Source organism: Astyanax mexicanus, chromosome 1, assembly GCF_023375975.1.
Source record: "Astyanax mexicanus isolate ESR-SI-001 chromosome 1, AstMex3_surface, whole genome shotgun sequence".
Classification (NCBI taxonomy): domain Eukaryota; kingdom Metazoa; phylum Chordata; class Actinopteri; order Characiformes; family Acestrorhamphidae; genus Astyanax; species Astyanax mexicanus.
Window position 1 is genome coordinate 14,753,715 of NC_064408.1, and position 15,457 is coordinate 14,769,171.

General features: G+C 38.7%; 1 protein-coding gene across 1 annotated transcript in view; it reads right to left on the reverse strand.

Moving 5' to 3' along the window:
- ankfy1 (ankyrin repeat and FYVE domain containing 1) overlaps positions 1–15,457 on the reverse strand; it is a 38,616-nt gene that overhangs the window by 8,030 nt on the left and 15,129 nt on the right. Inside the window, exons 5-19 of the mRNA XM_022667688.2 lie at positions 14,927–15,050; positions 13,020–13,169; positions 12,372–12,537; positions 11,936–12,140; positions 11,083–11,151; positions 10,788–10,987; positions 9,096–9,193; positions 7,850–8,057; positions 6,940–7,038; positions 5,544–5,697; positions 4,466–4,634; positions 3,597–3,715; positions 2,277–2,433; positions 808–1,008; positions 548–724 (exon numbers count right to left, since the gene is read on the reverse strand). Of these exons, the coding sequence (XP_022523409.1) occupies positions 548–724; positions 808–1,008; positions 2,277–2,433; positions 3,597–3,715; positions 4,466–4,634; positions 5,544–5,697; positions 6,940–7,038; positions 7,850–8,057; positions 9,096–9,193; positions 10,788–10,987; positions 11,083–11,151; positions 11,936–12,140; positions 12,372–12,537; positions 13,020–13,169; positions 14,927–15,050 (2,296 nt within the window). The remainder of the gene's footprint in view (positions 1–547; positions 725–807; positions 1,009–2,276; positions 2,434–3,596; positions 3,716–4,465; positions 4,635–5,543; positions 5,698–6,939; positions 7,039–7,849; positions 8,058–9,095; positions 9,194–10,787; positions 10,988–11,082; positions 11,152–11,935; positions 12,141–12,371; positions 12,538–13,019; positions 13,170–14,926; positions 15,051–15,457) is intronic.

Sequence of the window (15,457 nt, forward strand, 5' to 3'; positions counted from 1 at the left end):
GCACGGCTCTGCACGGAGTGTGTGTTTACTGCTCCTTACACCTGACGGGTAAAATTTAGATAATACTGATCTCTGAACAGTGAATAAGCTAGCTAATGCTATTTGCTGCTCCAGCCTCGGAGCTGCACGGCTCTGGACTCTGTATAGCACTGAAACTCTGTATAACGCTGCACGGAGTGTGTGTTTACTGCTCCTTACAACCTGACGAGTAAAATTTAGATAATACTGATCTCAGTGAATAAGCTAGCTAGCTTAGCGGTTAGCATCTAGCTAATGCTATTGCTGCTCAGCCTCGGAGCTGCACGGCTCTGGACTCTGTATAGCACTGAAACTCTCTATAACGCTGCACGGAGTGTGTGTTTACTGCTCCTTACAACCTGACGAGTAAAATCCATACAAAGGGCGCACCGTATTATAAGACGCACTGTCAATTTTTGTGAAAATTAAAAGTTTTTAAGTGCGCCTTATAGTCCGAAAAATACGGTATCCTCATGCTCATATTTGACCCAAACAAACAGCTGATGTCATAATTCAATTCAATTTTTACCAGATTACGGACGATGATCTCAGAGCCGGCCTGCACTGCGAGGTGAAGGGGGGTGAGCTTGGCAGCATCCTGTACCCTGGAGTTGACATTAGCCTGGACACTGATCAAGAAGAGCACGCTCTCTATGTCCGAGTTCTGCACCGCAACGTGCAGGAAATTCCTCCCCTTATTGTCCACCTGATATGTGGTAGAGGAAACAGCATTTAGCTTATATAAATATATATATATTTGTGAGGTTTGTTAAGCATCTGAAATCCTACCTGCTCGGCTGCACCAGGCTCTCTCTTGAGGATGGCCTCTGCTGCTTTGTTGTTCTTGTGGGTCATGGCGCAGGCGAACGGGGTCATGCCCTGCCTATCTCTGAGGCTCAGTCTGATCTCAGGATGGGAGATGAGCAGCTGGATGATGACGCTGTGCTGGTTACTGATGGCCAGGTGAATAGGAGCTCGTCCTTCAGAATCCTACAGTACAAAACGGAATAAGGGGTCAGATGGATCAGATCAATATGGATACTATATCAATCAATCAATCAATTAATTAATTAATTAGGCTTTATTTAAACTATGAGTGTGTTGAGGGTGACCCTGATTCAACATTTATCTAAGGATTATATGCTAATTAAAGTAAATGACAGTAAATAAAATAAATTATAAATAAGATTAGATCGTATAGATTTTAAAGGAACAATCAGTAATCAGTAATTTCCAAACACTGGATAGCTTTCTCCTCCTCCCCAGACACAAAACTCATACAGGTTGCCAGATTGACACAGCGGCAAGGGACAACAAATCCTACTCTGTAGCTGATCAGTGAATATATATACGCTTTAGTGCCCAAAATTCCCATCTCTAGTACGCTACTGGTGGTGGTAATTTACCTAGCTATGGTTAGCGAACCTAAATGAAGCTCAGTGATTACCTGTTTAGCTAAAATAAAAAACAGCCAGCTCGCCCATTTCCATGGCAGCAGCACACTATTTACCAGCTGTTGTCTATACCTGGCAACCCTGAGTGTGGAAATAGGACTAGAGGAATTGTGTGGGGAACTTCAAAGGATAAAACCCACACAGATTACAGAGACACACTGCGGAGTTTAAATAAGAAAATAAGAGTTGCTTTCCTTAATATCGGATGATATATCCTAATCATATTATGATTAGACATAAAATAAAATATAATCCTAAATGGTCATTTAAAGGCTGAACAATATCATTAGATGGTACAAAATATATACAGGATTCATAAACCTTCATATAGTTCATTACAGTAATATAAATTCAGAATGTGCTGCTTTTTATCCAGTTAAACAAAACTAATAATTTTGTATGTAATTATGTGAGTGTTCTTTAAGCACTGATCATATCCCCAATATTTACAGAAAGGGATATTATTGAGCATCACAATGCCAAAAAATATATAGGGCTTAGGACTGGATGATATGGCAAAAATCTATTTCACAATATATATTTTTAGAATTTTGGTGGATGTGATAAAACTCCAATATCGATATGAATAGTATAATTGCCACCACCCTTGATATACATAATCACACTGTTAGAGCTTAGTGATATGGTAAAACTATATCACAATATTTAATGACATTTTTTGATACACAGTATTGGTCATACTTTGAGATGTGCATCAGCATTAATAAGAAAATTAATCACAATATGATAAAATAGTGATATATTGCCCAGCTCTGAGTGAACATTGTGCTGTAGCTCTTGTACCTGTGCATTGACGTTTGCTCCGAACTCCAGAAGGCACTGCACCACCTCCTCCAGCCCCCAGCAGGAGGCCAGGTGCAGAGGGCTCTGGCCGTCCCGTGCCTCCTCATCACCCTCACCATTAGGACCAGGCTTCCGCGGGCTGTTTACATCACAGCCACTGAGAGAGAAACGCACAGATACACATGCTTAGAAAAGAACAGGTAAGTATGAGCTATAGTAAAGCACACATCAGGACACACTGGCCCGCCCGCCTCCCCAATCTTATTTACATCTGTTATTTACATGCACAGACATATTCAAAATATATTCCTCAGTAAAAAAAGGTAAACATTCAGAAAAAAAAAACTAACCCTAAATTTATCTATGTTTTTGTTTTTTTATGTTTTTTATAAGTCAAAAAGGCTAAGCCTAGGACCATTAAGCTCAGTTCAGATTAGTATTCAGTTTATAGGTTTCATTTTGATTCTAAGCTTTGTGCCATTATAAACACAGCCTCCAAGGTGCTGCAGAAAGAAAACAAACATAGCCCTGCTCTGCTGTTTGACTACACACACTGTGCATGTGTTCCATCACTGTCACAAATGAAATTAAATCCATAACTTTGCACATCATGGCTGGATTTTCTCAGTCAGCTTTATGGAGGTAGAGTCACCTGGAATTCAGGCTTTCAGTTAACAGCTGTGCTGAACTTGTCAAGAGTAAATTATTGTAATTTCTTGTCTCTTAATGTGTTTGAGAGCATCAGTTGTAAAGTTGTGAAGAGGTAGAGTCACAGGTATACAGTGAATAGCTCTATTTGAGTAATGTTCTAATCCCTACTATGACAAGTACTACCCAAATAAATAAAAAAAAACTTTAAGTGAACTATAGTCAATCTGAAACATTTCAAGAACTTATCCACAAGTGCAATCTCAAATATTACCAAAAACATTATGATGAAACTGGCTCTTATCAGGACTGCCCCAGAAAAGAAAGAGCAAGAGTTTCCTCTATTGCACCGGATAAGTTCATCAGAGTTACCAGCCTCTGACTTCTGAAGTTAACAGCACTCAAGATAAGATCCACCTAAATGCTAAAATTCTAGGAGTATTTTGGTTTGATAAACATTCGAAGTTACTACATGATTCCTTATGTGTTACTTCATAGTCTGGATCACTTCAGTATTCATTTACAATTTAGGACAAAAAATAGCTAAGTGCACTTTTTACTGTTTTTTGCCGAAGGCTACAGGACTGAAAGAGAGTCATTCAGGACTGGGATCATTAAGATGATTAACATTATTAAGATGTTAAGTTGTGTGTGTGTATATGAGGGGCTGACCTGCGTATGAGGAAGCATGCGGTCACCTCGTTGTTCTCATCGATTGCTCTGTGCAGCAGGGTCTGCTGGCAGCCTCCTGGCCCTGTGCTCCAGCATGTTGCATCACAGCCATGCCTGACCTAACAGGAGGCAGGTTACAGGAAAAACAGCTAATCAAAAACAGTGTTACAATAACAGTATTATATTTTTTTGTGAAATCTCAAATTTTATTTTGATTTCATTAAATTGTATTCAAGGACTTTAAGGACTGAAATATAATAAAGAAATAGCATTATTATAGGCTGTTATAGGCCTATAAATTAGTCTGATATGCATCAACAGTAGAATTAGATAAGTGAGTTTAATGAGTAAACAATTGTAAACTACTGAGCCTGCACACCCAAAATATTGCAATAAAATTTTGTGTTAACATCTTTTTTATTGATTTTTACAACTAGGAATCTTTGTTTTGTAATGGAATATTGCAATTGTAACAAAAAAATGGGGAGTTAAATTTCAGATAAAAGTAAAAAAAAAAAAAAAAGGGAACAAGTAAAATTCTAAACAAAACATATACAACAAACATACAGAAAACTATATATATATACATATAAAAAACAATATACAAAAAAGAGAGTATCTAAACTTTTAAACAAAACATATACAACAACATTATAAAGTTTTTACACATATATATAAAATTCAGTCCAATATTGCAATCAAATTAAGCCATATCCATTTATGTACCAAATAAAAAGAAATATATCTGGAGGAACACTTTTTGTGTTCAAAAGTGAGCTTATATTTATTGAATTTCATTATAAAATTGATTCTAATCAATTCCCATATATCAAAAGTGATGCTGAATTGAAATGTCAACAGATTCTTACCAGTGTAGAGGCAATGTCCTCCAGACCGTTCTCTAAAGCCAGCCACAGTGGAGGATCCCCCTTCTCATCCACCACAGACATGTCTGCTCCTCTTGTGCATATGGCGTCCACCACCAGGGGGAGCTGGTTACTAATGGCCAGTTGTAAGGCAGTCTGGCCTTCCTGCGTTCTGCGAGAGTGAGAAAGTTTTTAAAGGGGTGCTAAACCCTCTGATTTCTGATGATTCTACCCTCAGCTCACGTTTGAAAAAGGCTTTTTAAAAAATAGGGTAGTTTGGGTGATGTATGGGTTTAGAGGCACGGATGATTGGCTGAGCTGCAGTGTGCCTCTGATAGCGGTGAGACGCAGATGGTTGGACATCATTGTGACCAAAAATATTGTGACCAAAGTAAACACACACATCATCCTTGCCTATAGCACGATTGAACCTGAGAGGGCGCTGCAGAGGCAGAAATTACCACAATAAAAGTGTTTTTTAAAAGTATAGGAAATTTAAAAAAATATTTAAGCAGGTATGATATGTTTCTCTACTTCAAAGGAACACATTTCGGCTATTAATGAAAAAATTTGGTTCAGGATTTAGTAGCTCTTTAATGGCTGATTAATGCTTAAGTGCCTTAAATGACTTATAAAACGTAACTAAGTGCTTTTTTTGACATACACACAGCAAGTCCCACTGTTTTAACAAATATAGCCAAATATAGAGAAATTATTAACGAGGAGAAAAGCCATTGGTTGAAATATGAACGGGAGCTCCCATGACTCAAACAGCATCTGTTTACTGAAGCACCGTCCTTTAACACGAACAACCAATGAAAGTGGATGAAAGTGAGCATGCTAAAGGGGAAGCCCCCTGCGATGTGGAGATCTGTGCAAGCGCAGGAGCCAGAGCAAACCAAAAAAAATCACATTTTTCTTCAATGATTTAAAATATGTTATTAAAGTAGTAAGAGTAATTTTCCAGCTTTTCTCTCTCACTCTCTTTTTTCATAGAAATGTGAGGCTGGTCTCTTATGACTCAAGAGTAAACAGACCTTTCTATGAGAACTTTGATAAAACCAGACCAGCAGCAGCATACCTGACGTTAATGTCTGCCTGGTGCTCCAGCAGGAAGAGGGCGCTCTTGCTGTCTTGTCTTTTGATGGCCATATGCAACAGTGTCTGACCGTCTGACATGGTGTCGTTAATAGCTGCACCGGACCCCAGGAGCTGGGCAGCGATGGTGTGCATTCCTAAAAAAAAAAAACATAGGACAGTGAGAAATGCATTGTTACACATCATCTAAAGGCTTTTTATTCAAACAAGCCACATACTAGTGCATCTGAAAAAAAAATTATATTACTGAAATGTTACTTTATTTCAGTAATTCAGTTCAAAATGTGAAACTATAAATATTATATAGGCATATTACACACAGAGAGATCTAATTTAAGCGTTTATTTATTTTATTGTTAATGATTATGGATTACAGCCAATGAAAACCCAGAAGTTAGTATCTCAGAAAATTAAAATATTGTATAAGACCAGTTGGTAATTTTGGCAGTATGTGCAGTGTGCCAAATCCTGCTGGAAAACGAAATCTGCATCTCCATCTAAAATCTTCTGGTAGAAGCTGCGCTGACTTTAGGCTTGATATAACACAGTGGATCAACACCAGCAGATGACATGTCTCTCCAAACCATCACTGATCATCAGTAAATTTTACATTTCATTTATAAATAAAGGGAGCAGAGTCTGGAGGAAGAGTGGAGAGACACACAGTCCAAACTGCTTGAGGTCTAGTGTGAAGTTTCCACAATCAGTGATGGTTTGGAGAGACATGTCATCTGCTGGTGTTGATCCACTGTGTTATATCAAAGTGCAATGTTTTCCCGCAAACTCTTACAGCAACTTTTATGGAAATGCGGATTTCATTTTCCAGCAGGATTCGGCACACTGTCCACACTGCCAACAGTACCAATTGGTCTTATATAATATTCTAATTTCCTGAGACACTGATTTTTGGGGTTTCATTGGCTGTAAGCCATAATCATCATCAATAAAAGAAATGAACACTTAAAATAGATCACTCTGTGTCTAATACATCTATATAATATGAGTTTCACATTCTGAAATGAATGATTGAAATATTGAAAGTATTTTTTCAAATTAATTCTATTAAAAATATTTAGAGATGCACTAGTAACCATACTAAATAATTAATTAACTTTTGAGTATTGAAAGCATTTTAACACTTCAAAATATGCCTATTTTTTCCACAATATGTCCAAATGTTTGTGAAAAAACATTCTAATGTATTAGAGGTGTGGGCTAGAAGGCTATTAGGAGGTTTGAGGCAGAGTAATTACTGGAAACATCAATACCAGCATGCCAAGACCATTAAAATCCAGGCTCACCGTGAACCCATCATACATTATTAACAGCACAGAACTAATGTTAATGGTCTAAATTTGGTGGGTCTGTTTCTTTAGTACCTGTCCAGAGGGCAAGTCCAAGCACAGTCTGGTCCAAGGAGTCTTTAAGGCTGAAGTCTGGGATGATCTGAAGGTTGTTGGTAGCATGGAGAGCATTCGCTGCAGAAGACAAAGCAACAACATAAATAACAGCAACATTTTAATACACTTTATGTTCAAATGTTTGTGGACACCCCTTGTTATCAGTACATTCAGCTAAATGTACCACTTAGGCAGAGCTAGAGTGGTATAAAACCCCTGAAACTGTGGAACTGTGTTTTCTGGAATGATGGTGCTCCATCTTATACCTTTGGGATGAGCTGCATAGTTGGGCATAACACCCTTATGACTGCACGCAACCAAAATCTCAAAAATGCCTTTTCTAGACAGAAGAGACAGTTATTAACCCTAACAACATCAAGATAAACTCTTTTAAAAAACCCTGATTTTTTAAGAAACGTTTGTCCATACAGGATAGCGATTAACAAAAGTTATTTTAATAAAAGTAAAAGATTAACTTAGCAAAATGACATGCCACACACTATAGTTTGTTGTCTTCCAAGTCGTCAAAGCCTACTTTAGCATCTTACTTAATATATGCAAAATATGCATTAATTTGCTTTCATTTAGGCGTTTAGCTGACACTCTTATCCAGAGCGACTTACAAGGTTATTTCTATTACAGAATTGGGTCAATATAGTGTAAGGAGTCTTATTGGTGTGGCACAGCATAGTCACTCAGACCTGGAATTGAACCGCAGTCTTCCTCATGGTACCAGGCGGTGGGGTTATCCACTACACCACACCAACCACCATATAACTCGGCCACACAGCAAAATTCCATTTTTTTGACATACAAACAGCTTTTCCAGCTACTTTTTTTTATCATCCTCTAATTTCTACCCTCGTTTCCTCCCTACCATCATGGCTACCTTTCTGTTCCAATATGACAGACACCACATCCGGGTGGTTGTGCACGATGGCCATGTGGAGAGGGCTCTGTAAGGACACTCCGTGGCTCCGGTCACTGTCAGGAAGGGCACTCTGAGTCTGCAGGTTAGGGTTAGCCCCCTGCTGGAGAAGCTCTGCTGTCAGTCCAGCCAGGCCACAGCGACAGGCAGTGTGGAGAGGAGTTTCACCCTACAGTTCAACATGTGTATGAGGTGAAATATAGCAAACAAATCACACAATATAATGCAATTTGACATACTGTAATTTTTATATTATGTTTTTCTGAGCTTTAGTAAGACCTATATAACATACAATAAGTCAATCTTTGTTAAACTAGGTTGAAAAGACAGCAGAGCTGTGTATGAGAGTGTGTGCTGACTGGCTGAGCTGATGTTGTTGGCTGTTTATAATGGAAGTTTTAAAGTTTTAAAAAATGTCTGCAGTACTGAAGCATTTGTATTTGTTCTCTGTTTAGGAAATGACTATCAGTTTCAGTATAAAAATCGATGTTTTATGGCATTTATTTATATATCATACAGCTCTGGGAAAAAAATAAGAGACCACTTAAAAATGAGTTTCTTTGATTTTACCAAATTGAAAAACACTGGAATATGCTTGAGGAGTGGCATAAAGTTATCAAAAAGCAGTGTGGAAGGAGGGTGGAGGAGAACATGCCAAGATGCATGAAAACTGTGAATAAAACCAGGGTTATTCCACCAAATATTTATTTCTGAACTTGTAAAACTTTATGAATATGAACTTGTTCTTTTGCATTACTTTAGGTCTGAAATCTCTGCATATTTTTTGTTATTTCAGCCATTTTTCATTTTCTGCAAATAAATGATCAAAATGATCAAAAGTATTTTTATTTGGAATTTGGGAGAAATGTTGTCCGTAGTTTATAGAATAAAAAACAATGTTCATTTTACTCCAGCATATACCTATACATAGCAAAATCAGAGAATCTGATTCAGAACCTGAAGTGTTCTTTTAATTTTTCCCAGAGCTGTGAATCAAAACCTCAAGTCTTTTGCAGCCTCCAACAGATTTTCTTCCAGGATTGCCCTATTTTTGCCCTATCCATCTTCCAATCAACTCTGACCAGCTTCCCTATCCCTACTGAAGAAAAGCATCACCGCAGCATGATGCTGCCACCACCATGTTTCTGTTAGACTTATAGTGACTAAACTATTTCCTTTAGCTATTTTTGAATTATTATTCACTCACCCATTTGTTGGTATGATTGACCACAGCGCCATGGGTGGCCAGGAAGATGGCAGCTGCCTCACTGCCAGCAAGAGCCGCTCTCTGCATTAGACAGTTTCCTGAGAAGAGAAAAAAAAAACAATCAGCTGCTATTAATTTGCTATTAAGATTTCTTCAGCTGGTATCTGCCTGGCACTAAGCTACTTCGCTAAGCAGCCTGGCAACCTTTTGCAGAGTATTAAACATCACATGACTAGGATTTCAGGAACAGAGATCCACAAGAGAAGCTGTGGCCATGAAAAAAACTCCACTGTGCCAATGCAGCTTAAAGTGGGGGACATTTAAAGCCCTAGTAAGGAACCTCTCCAACTTTGAGGACACTGCAGCAACAGAAGCCAACACCACAGCCAATATAAACCCATTTAAAGTACTGTGCATGCATGGTTTTCAACATTTTAATCAATTAAAAAAAAAAAAAGAAAAGTGTGACGTGCAAAAGTATTTAGCCCTCCATATCAAGAGAGACTGAGATTGTTGCCCATTCGTCTTTGCAGAACAGCTCAAGTCAAACTCAAGTCTTTTTCAGCCTCCAACAGGTTTTCTCACAAGTTTGCCCTGCATTTAGCTCCGTCCATCTTCCTGTCAACTCTGACCAGCTTTCTTATCCCTGCTGTAAAGAAGAGCATCCCCACAGCATGATGCTGCCACCACCAAGTTTTACAGTGAGGATGGTGAGATCATGGTGATGAGCAGTGTTCCATTTCCGCCACACAGAACACTTTGCATTTAGGCCAATAAGTTCAACTTTATTCTCATCTGAGCACAGAACCTTCTTCCACATGTTTACTATGTCCTACAAAGCTTGTGGCTATAAACTGCAAACGGCACTTCTTTTGTCTTTCTTTCAACAATGGTTTTCTTCTTGCTACTCTTCCATAAAAGTCAGATTTGTGGAGTACACAACGACTTACAGTTGTCCTGTAGACAGATTCTCCTGATCCACCTGAGCTGTGGATTTCTGCAGCTCCTCCAGAGTGACCATGGGCCTCTTAGCTGCTTCTCTGATCAGCGCTCTCCTTGCTTTATCTGTCAGTTTGGGTGGACAACCATGTCTTCGTAGGTTTGCAGTTGTTAAACACTTCTCCCATTTTTGGATGATGGATTGAATGAAGCTCTTTGAGATGTTCAAAGCTTGAGATGTGTTTTTATAACCTAACCCTGCTCTTAACTTCTCCACAACTTTATCTCTGACCTGTCTGGTGAGTTCCTTGGTCTTCATGATGCTGTTTGTTAACTAGTGTTCTCTAACAAACCACTGAGGCCTTCACAGAACAGCTGCATTTATACTGAGACTAAATTACACACAGCTGGACTATATTAACTAATCAATTGATTGCACTGGATTTTATTTAGGGTGGGGTCAGAGTAACGGTGGCTGAACACTTTTGGACATCACACTTTTCAGTTTTTTTTTTTCTTTTAAAATCATAAAAAACATGCATAATTTTCATTTCACTTCAAAATTAAGTGATCTATCACTTAAAATATCAATAAAGTACATTTAATTTGAGGTTGTAAGGTCAAGAAATAATGTAATAAAGTTCAAGTGTAGTATGATATCTATTACTGAGCTCAAAAACAATCCTGCAAATGTTATATTAATTTTAATAGATCCTAGACTCAAGATAAAACATGTTAATTTTTGTAGGGTACCTGAAGCATCTGGGGCATCAGGATTGCTCCCCCTCTGTATGAGTCTCGCTGCAAAGCTGTTCTCGTCGAACGAGGTGCCATTTACTACAGGTACGTCATCCTCAAAGGGGTTAACAGAAGGGTCAGAGGCCACAGTGATGTACTGCAGAGCTAACCACAGAGCCGTGCTCCCTTCATGGTCCTTGAGCTCCAGGTCCAGTCTGGACAGAACAGGGTTGAAGTTATATAACACGTAACAGAAAACAGGACAATAGTGAAAGATGGTTTCCTAGGTTAAAGGGATTTTAGTACTTACTGTTTGCACTGCAGGAGTTGGTTGAATACTGGCTCGTTTCCTGACAACACAGCTTCATGTAAGGGTGTTCTGAAAGGTCAAAATTAGAAATGCAAAATTTATTTTGAAATAGGAACTGAATTTGTCCTTCTATCTGTCCAAACTGGGAAGGATAACTACAAAAGAACATATTACCATATTTTTCTGGCTATAAGACACACTGGTCTATTTTCGTACATAAGGTGCACCAGATTATAAGGCGCATGAAGTGAGACTAGTAAGGATGTTTCCCATGTTTCCCTTCTAACGGGGAAGTGCCTAAGTGAAGAAAACTGTAATTCTTAAAAAATAATAATTTTCTTTCAAAGTCAAATGAGCGCTGGATGTTAATCTACACAGATTTGTCTCCTGAAACTGTTTATTTGGGTGAGTAAAGCACTTCTGCTTGTTTACAGTAAGCTTAGATATTTTTTCTAAGGTGAGTTTAGAGTAAAGTTTTTCCAGCACTAAGGCTGGGTGCAGCAGCATTAGCATTAGTCGCTAACCGCAGTGCTAGCGGGAGGTAAATGCCACGTAGCTTTTGTTAACACGGTTCCGTTACAGTCCAATATACTCGCCTCTGAACAGCGAAAGAGCTAGTGCTGAAGCTAGCGGCTAATGCTAATACTGCTCCAGCCTCTGTGCTGGAGAAACTTCACTGAAACAGTGGCTTTACTGCTCCTTACAACATGACTGGTAGAATTTATACATAAGGCGCACCGGATTATAAGTATTTTAATTAAGGATTTTAAGTGCCCCTTATACAGCAATGGTAACACCTTGGGCAGGTCAACTAGCTAATCATAAAAACACTCATCTGAACTCCATTACCCACCGTCCTCTACTGTTCTGCATATTGGGGTTGGCGCCGGTTTTAAGCAAGGCCTCAGCGATGTGGGCCATGCCGCTCATCACCTCTGTGCTGTGTTTCTTTGGGCTGAAAGAACACACAAGGTGCAGGGGGGTCTCCACCGCCCCCACTGTGGCAGCATTCACCTGTGCTGAATGGCGGATCAAGAAGGTGGAGGCAAACTCATCCCCTGTAAACAATTACACAGAGATGAGTGAGAAAAGACTGAATAAGAACATTTAACTGAGTAAGAGTGCTTATATTAAGATACTTAACATAATATGAACTGCACAGTGCATTTAAACTTTTGATTTTGCTTATAAAACTAAATTCTAAATAAACTAATAAACAAAACCGCTTACAATTTATCTCACACAGATATAGCAAAATGACGCAGCTGCACAGTGATAGCAGTCCCTACCTCTCTGGATGGCTTTGTGCAGGAGACTCCAGCCACTCTGATCCACCATGTCCACATCTGCTTTGTTGTTGACCAGTGTGGTGGCGATGCTCTCAAGCTTCCTCGATAAGGCCAGGTCCAGAGCCAGGTCTCCATTATTGTCCAACTCGTTCAGCTTACCTGGCAACTAAGAGAGAGCAAAGCAGAGAGAACTTTGCTAAGCTGAGCTGAACTTTTTAAAACATTTATTTCCAATTTTTTTAATTTTTTTTTACAATTCCTACCCAATTTGGAAGGTCAGTTACCCAATCCTCACTAAAATTAACTTCCCCTATCCTTACTAGTCTTCTCTGATAAATACAAGGAATGTGCAGCTTCCCAGTTCAGATAGAACAGGCTGCATGATTTAAACCGATCCTAGAAATATATATTGGCTAATACTAAGGACCTACAGCTCCATCATTATTGGCTTTTACATTTTAGAAAAACATGGAGCACAATATGACCTCTTATTTTACGAAAATGTTCATATTTCATAAACCAAGCCATCCACTATGTAAACTGTTCACACAAAAGCATAAATCCATTCATGCATAAATCTATGAACTTTTAAAGGTTATCTGCTTTAGACAACTCATTTGGATCTTTTTTCCTTTCTGGTATGTGTACCTGGGCATCCATCTCTATCAGGTAAAGAAAGACCACATCTTCTCTCTCCACTTTAATGGCTTTGTGAAGGGGAAACTCTGTCTTGGACTTGATCATCTTGTACAGTAGCTGAGCGCTCATAGTGCTGAAGTCCTCTTTCCTCAGGTCATCCTGTGAAAGAGCATAAATAGGGAAAATTGTATCAATATCGCCATCAAGTATCTGCAAATACTGATCTCAAACCATCACCATCTCTATCCTTATACTGCTTAAAAGCAGTGTGAGTGCAGGCCAGCAGAACTGTGCTCCAGCACGATTCAAACAAACTGTGCAATACACCCACCCTCAGTGATTTTGGCCAATATTGGATAAATACTGATAGTGAGAATTACATTGGGACGCCTGTAATAAAAATTATAATACTGATTAAACAACCTTTTCTTTGTAGCATTATTTTTACAAGGTTAAAATATATTTTTTAGCACTTTTATGCTGTGAATTTTCTTTTCCACCACATTTTAAAGGTGTTCTACTGAATTCAGTCAGTCAGTTCAGTTTTGGTTAGCCTCTGCCTAATGCAGCCTCAGCTTTCTGTTTTTGGCTGTCAGAGACTACACTATTAGCTCACTACATCATTTTCATCATCATCATCATCATAATCATTATCTTCATCAATGTGCTCCTCTTAGAACTGTTTCAACATTAAGTAGCATTTATTGTTGAATTTATGGGTTAGTATGTACTGGCTGGTGAACTGAAAATTCTTTTTTCTTTGTATAATAATGTAAATATTGAGCTTATTTTTTATGTTAATTTATTCAATCACAGGGTAGTGGGAAGAAGTGCGGAGGTACGTAAAGCAGATGGCAGACAGGGTCGACAATTTGCATAATCATGCATATTCATAAATCATAAAGCACATTCTTCTTAGGGTGTCAAGGTATAGAGATGCTCTGATTCCATTTATAATAGCATACTGGTCATGATATACTATTATGATAATAGAAACATTATAATCTGGCAAATGCTGTCCCGCTATTTTTTATATTTCTGCCTAGATTTGGCCTTTTTTCTTTTTTCCTAAAGGAAAATACAGAGAATTTAATCAAACAAATGAGACAAAAATACTGAGACTTGGTCATTTACTTATTGAGGAAAATAACCAATATAACATATCTGCAAGTGACAGAAGTCTGTAGTAAGCTAAACATTTCTATTAACCGAGCAAATCAAATCAGATTTTGGTCAAATTCAGGCAGAAACATGAACAATTCTAATAATAAAGCTCCACAGTATATTACGCCTTATGACTGTCTCGCACAAAAAGGCTCATTTGCATTCTGTAATCAAAAAATAAAATCCCCAAGTGCTTGCTTAGCGCTACATGTGGTCAACATAATTATCCCACACAGCACACAGTTTTCCCATTCCCAACCTCTGATTAATTTAACACCAGACCAACCAGGTGAGAGTTACTGCAGAGAAAGAGACACTCCCACAGCGCAGGCATCAGAAACACCAGCAGGTGCTGATAATGACTCAGTTTGCCCCTGCGTCCCGGTCTCAAACATCACCTTGAGGATCTGTGTGCTCATCCCATAGGGATTTATGGGGGGAAGGGAAGGGATCATAAATGTGGCCCTGAGCACCAAGGACAGTTTTGCATTAAAGTCTGCCTCCTGCTGCCAGACAACACAGCAGGGGGCAGCTCAAACCGAGCGGACGAGTGCGATGCACAAAAATATCAGAGGTTAGCTGGGTGAAAAATAACGCCGGCGGATGTGGTAACCTGAAGTGGCCTGGCTATTAGAATCCTATTACAGCCATGCATTTACGGACCTCTCTGAGAAATCGAATGATGAGTCATCTAGAGTGTTAATGATGACTGGAGGCTGAGAAAACTGGTGTTAATGAACAGACAGACTCACCCAGTGGCTGGCGATGATCTCACCGCAGTAGTTCATCAGAGTGGTGGCGTCCAGCTCCTCGGCCGTCTGGTAGAACCTGATACAGTTCCTCACGTTCACAGAGGACATTACTCCTTTCTCACATCTACAAAAAAAGTGAAGAAGAAACAGGTTATACTAGTGCATCTAAAAAAATAAGAATATCATTATTATCATTCAGTTTAAATTGTGAAACTTGTATATTATATAGATGTATTGCACACAAAGTGATCTATTTTAAGTGTTTATTTATTTTATTGTTGATGATCATGACTTACAGTCAATGAAAATAAAAAAAAATATATAAGAGAATATTATATAAGAACAAGGTATATAAGGTACTTTTGGCAGTGTGCCAAAAGTGGCAGTGTGCCAAATCCTGCTGGAAAATGAAATCTGCATCTCCATAAAAGTTCTCAGCAGAGGAAAGCATGAAGTGCTGTAAGATTTTCCGGGAAAACACTGATTTTAGACTTGATAATAAAACACAGTGGATCAACACCAGCAGATGAC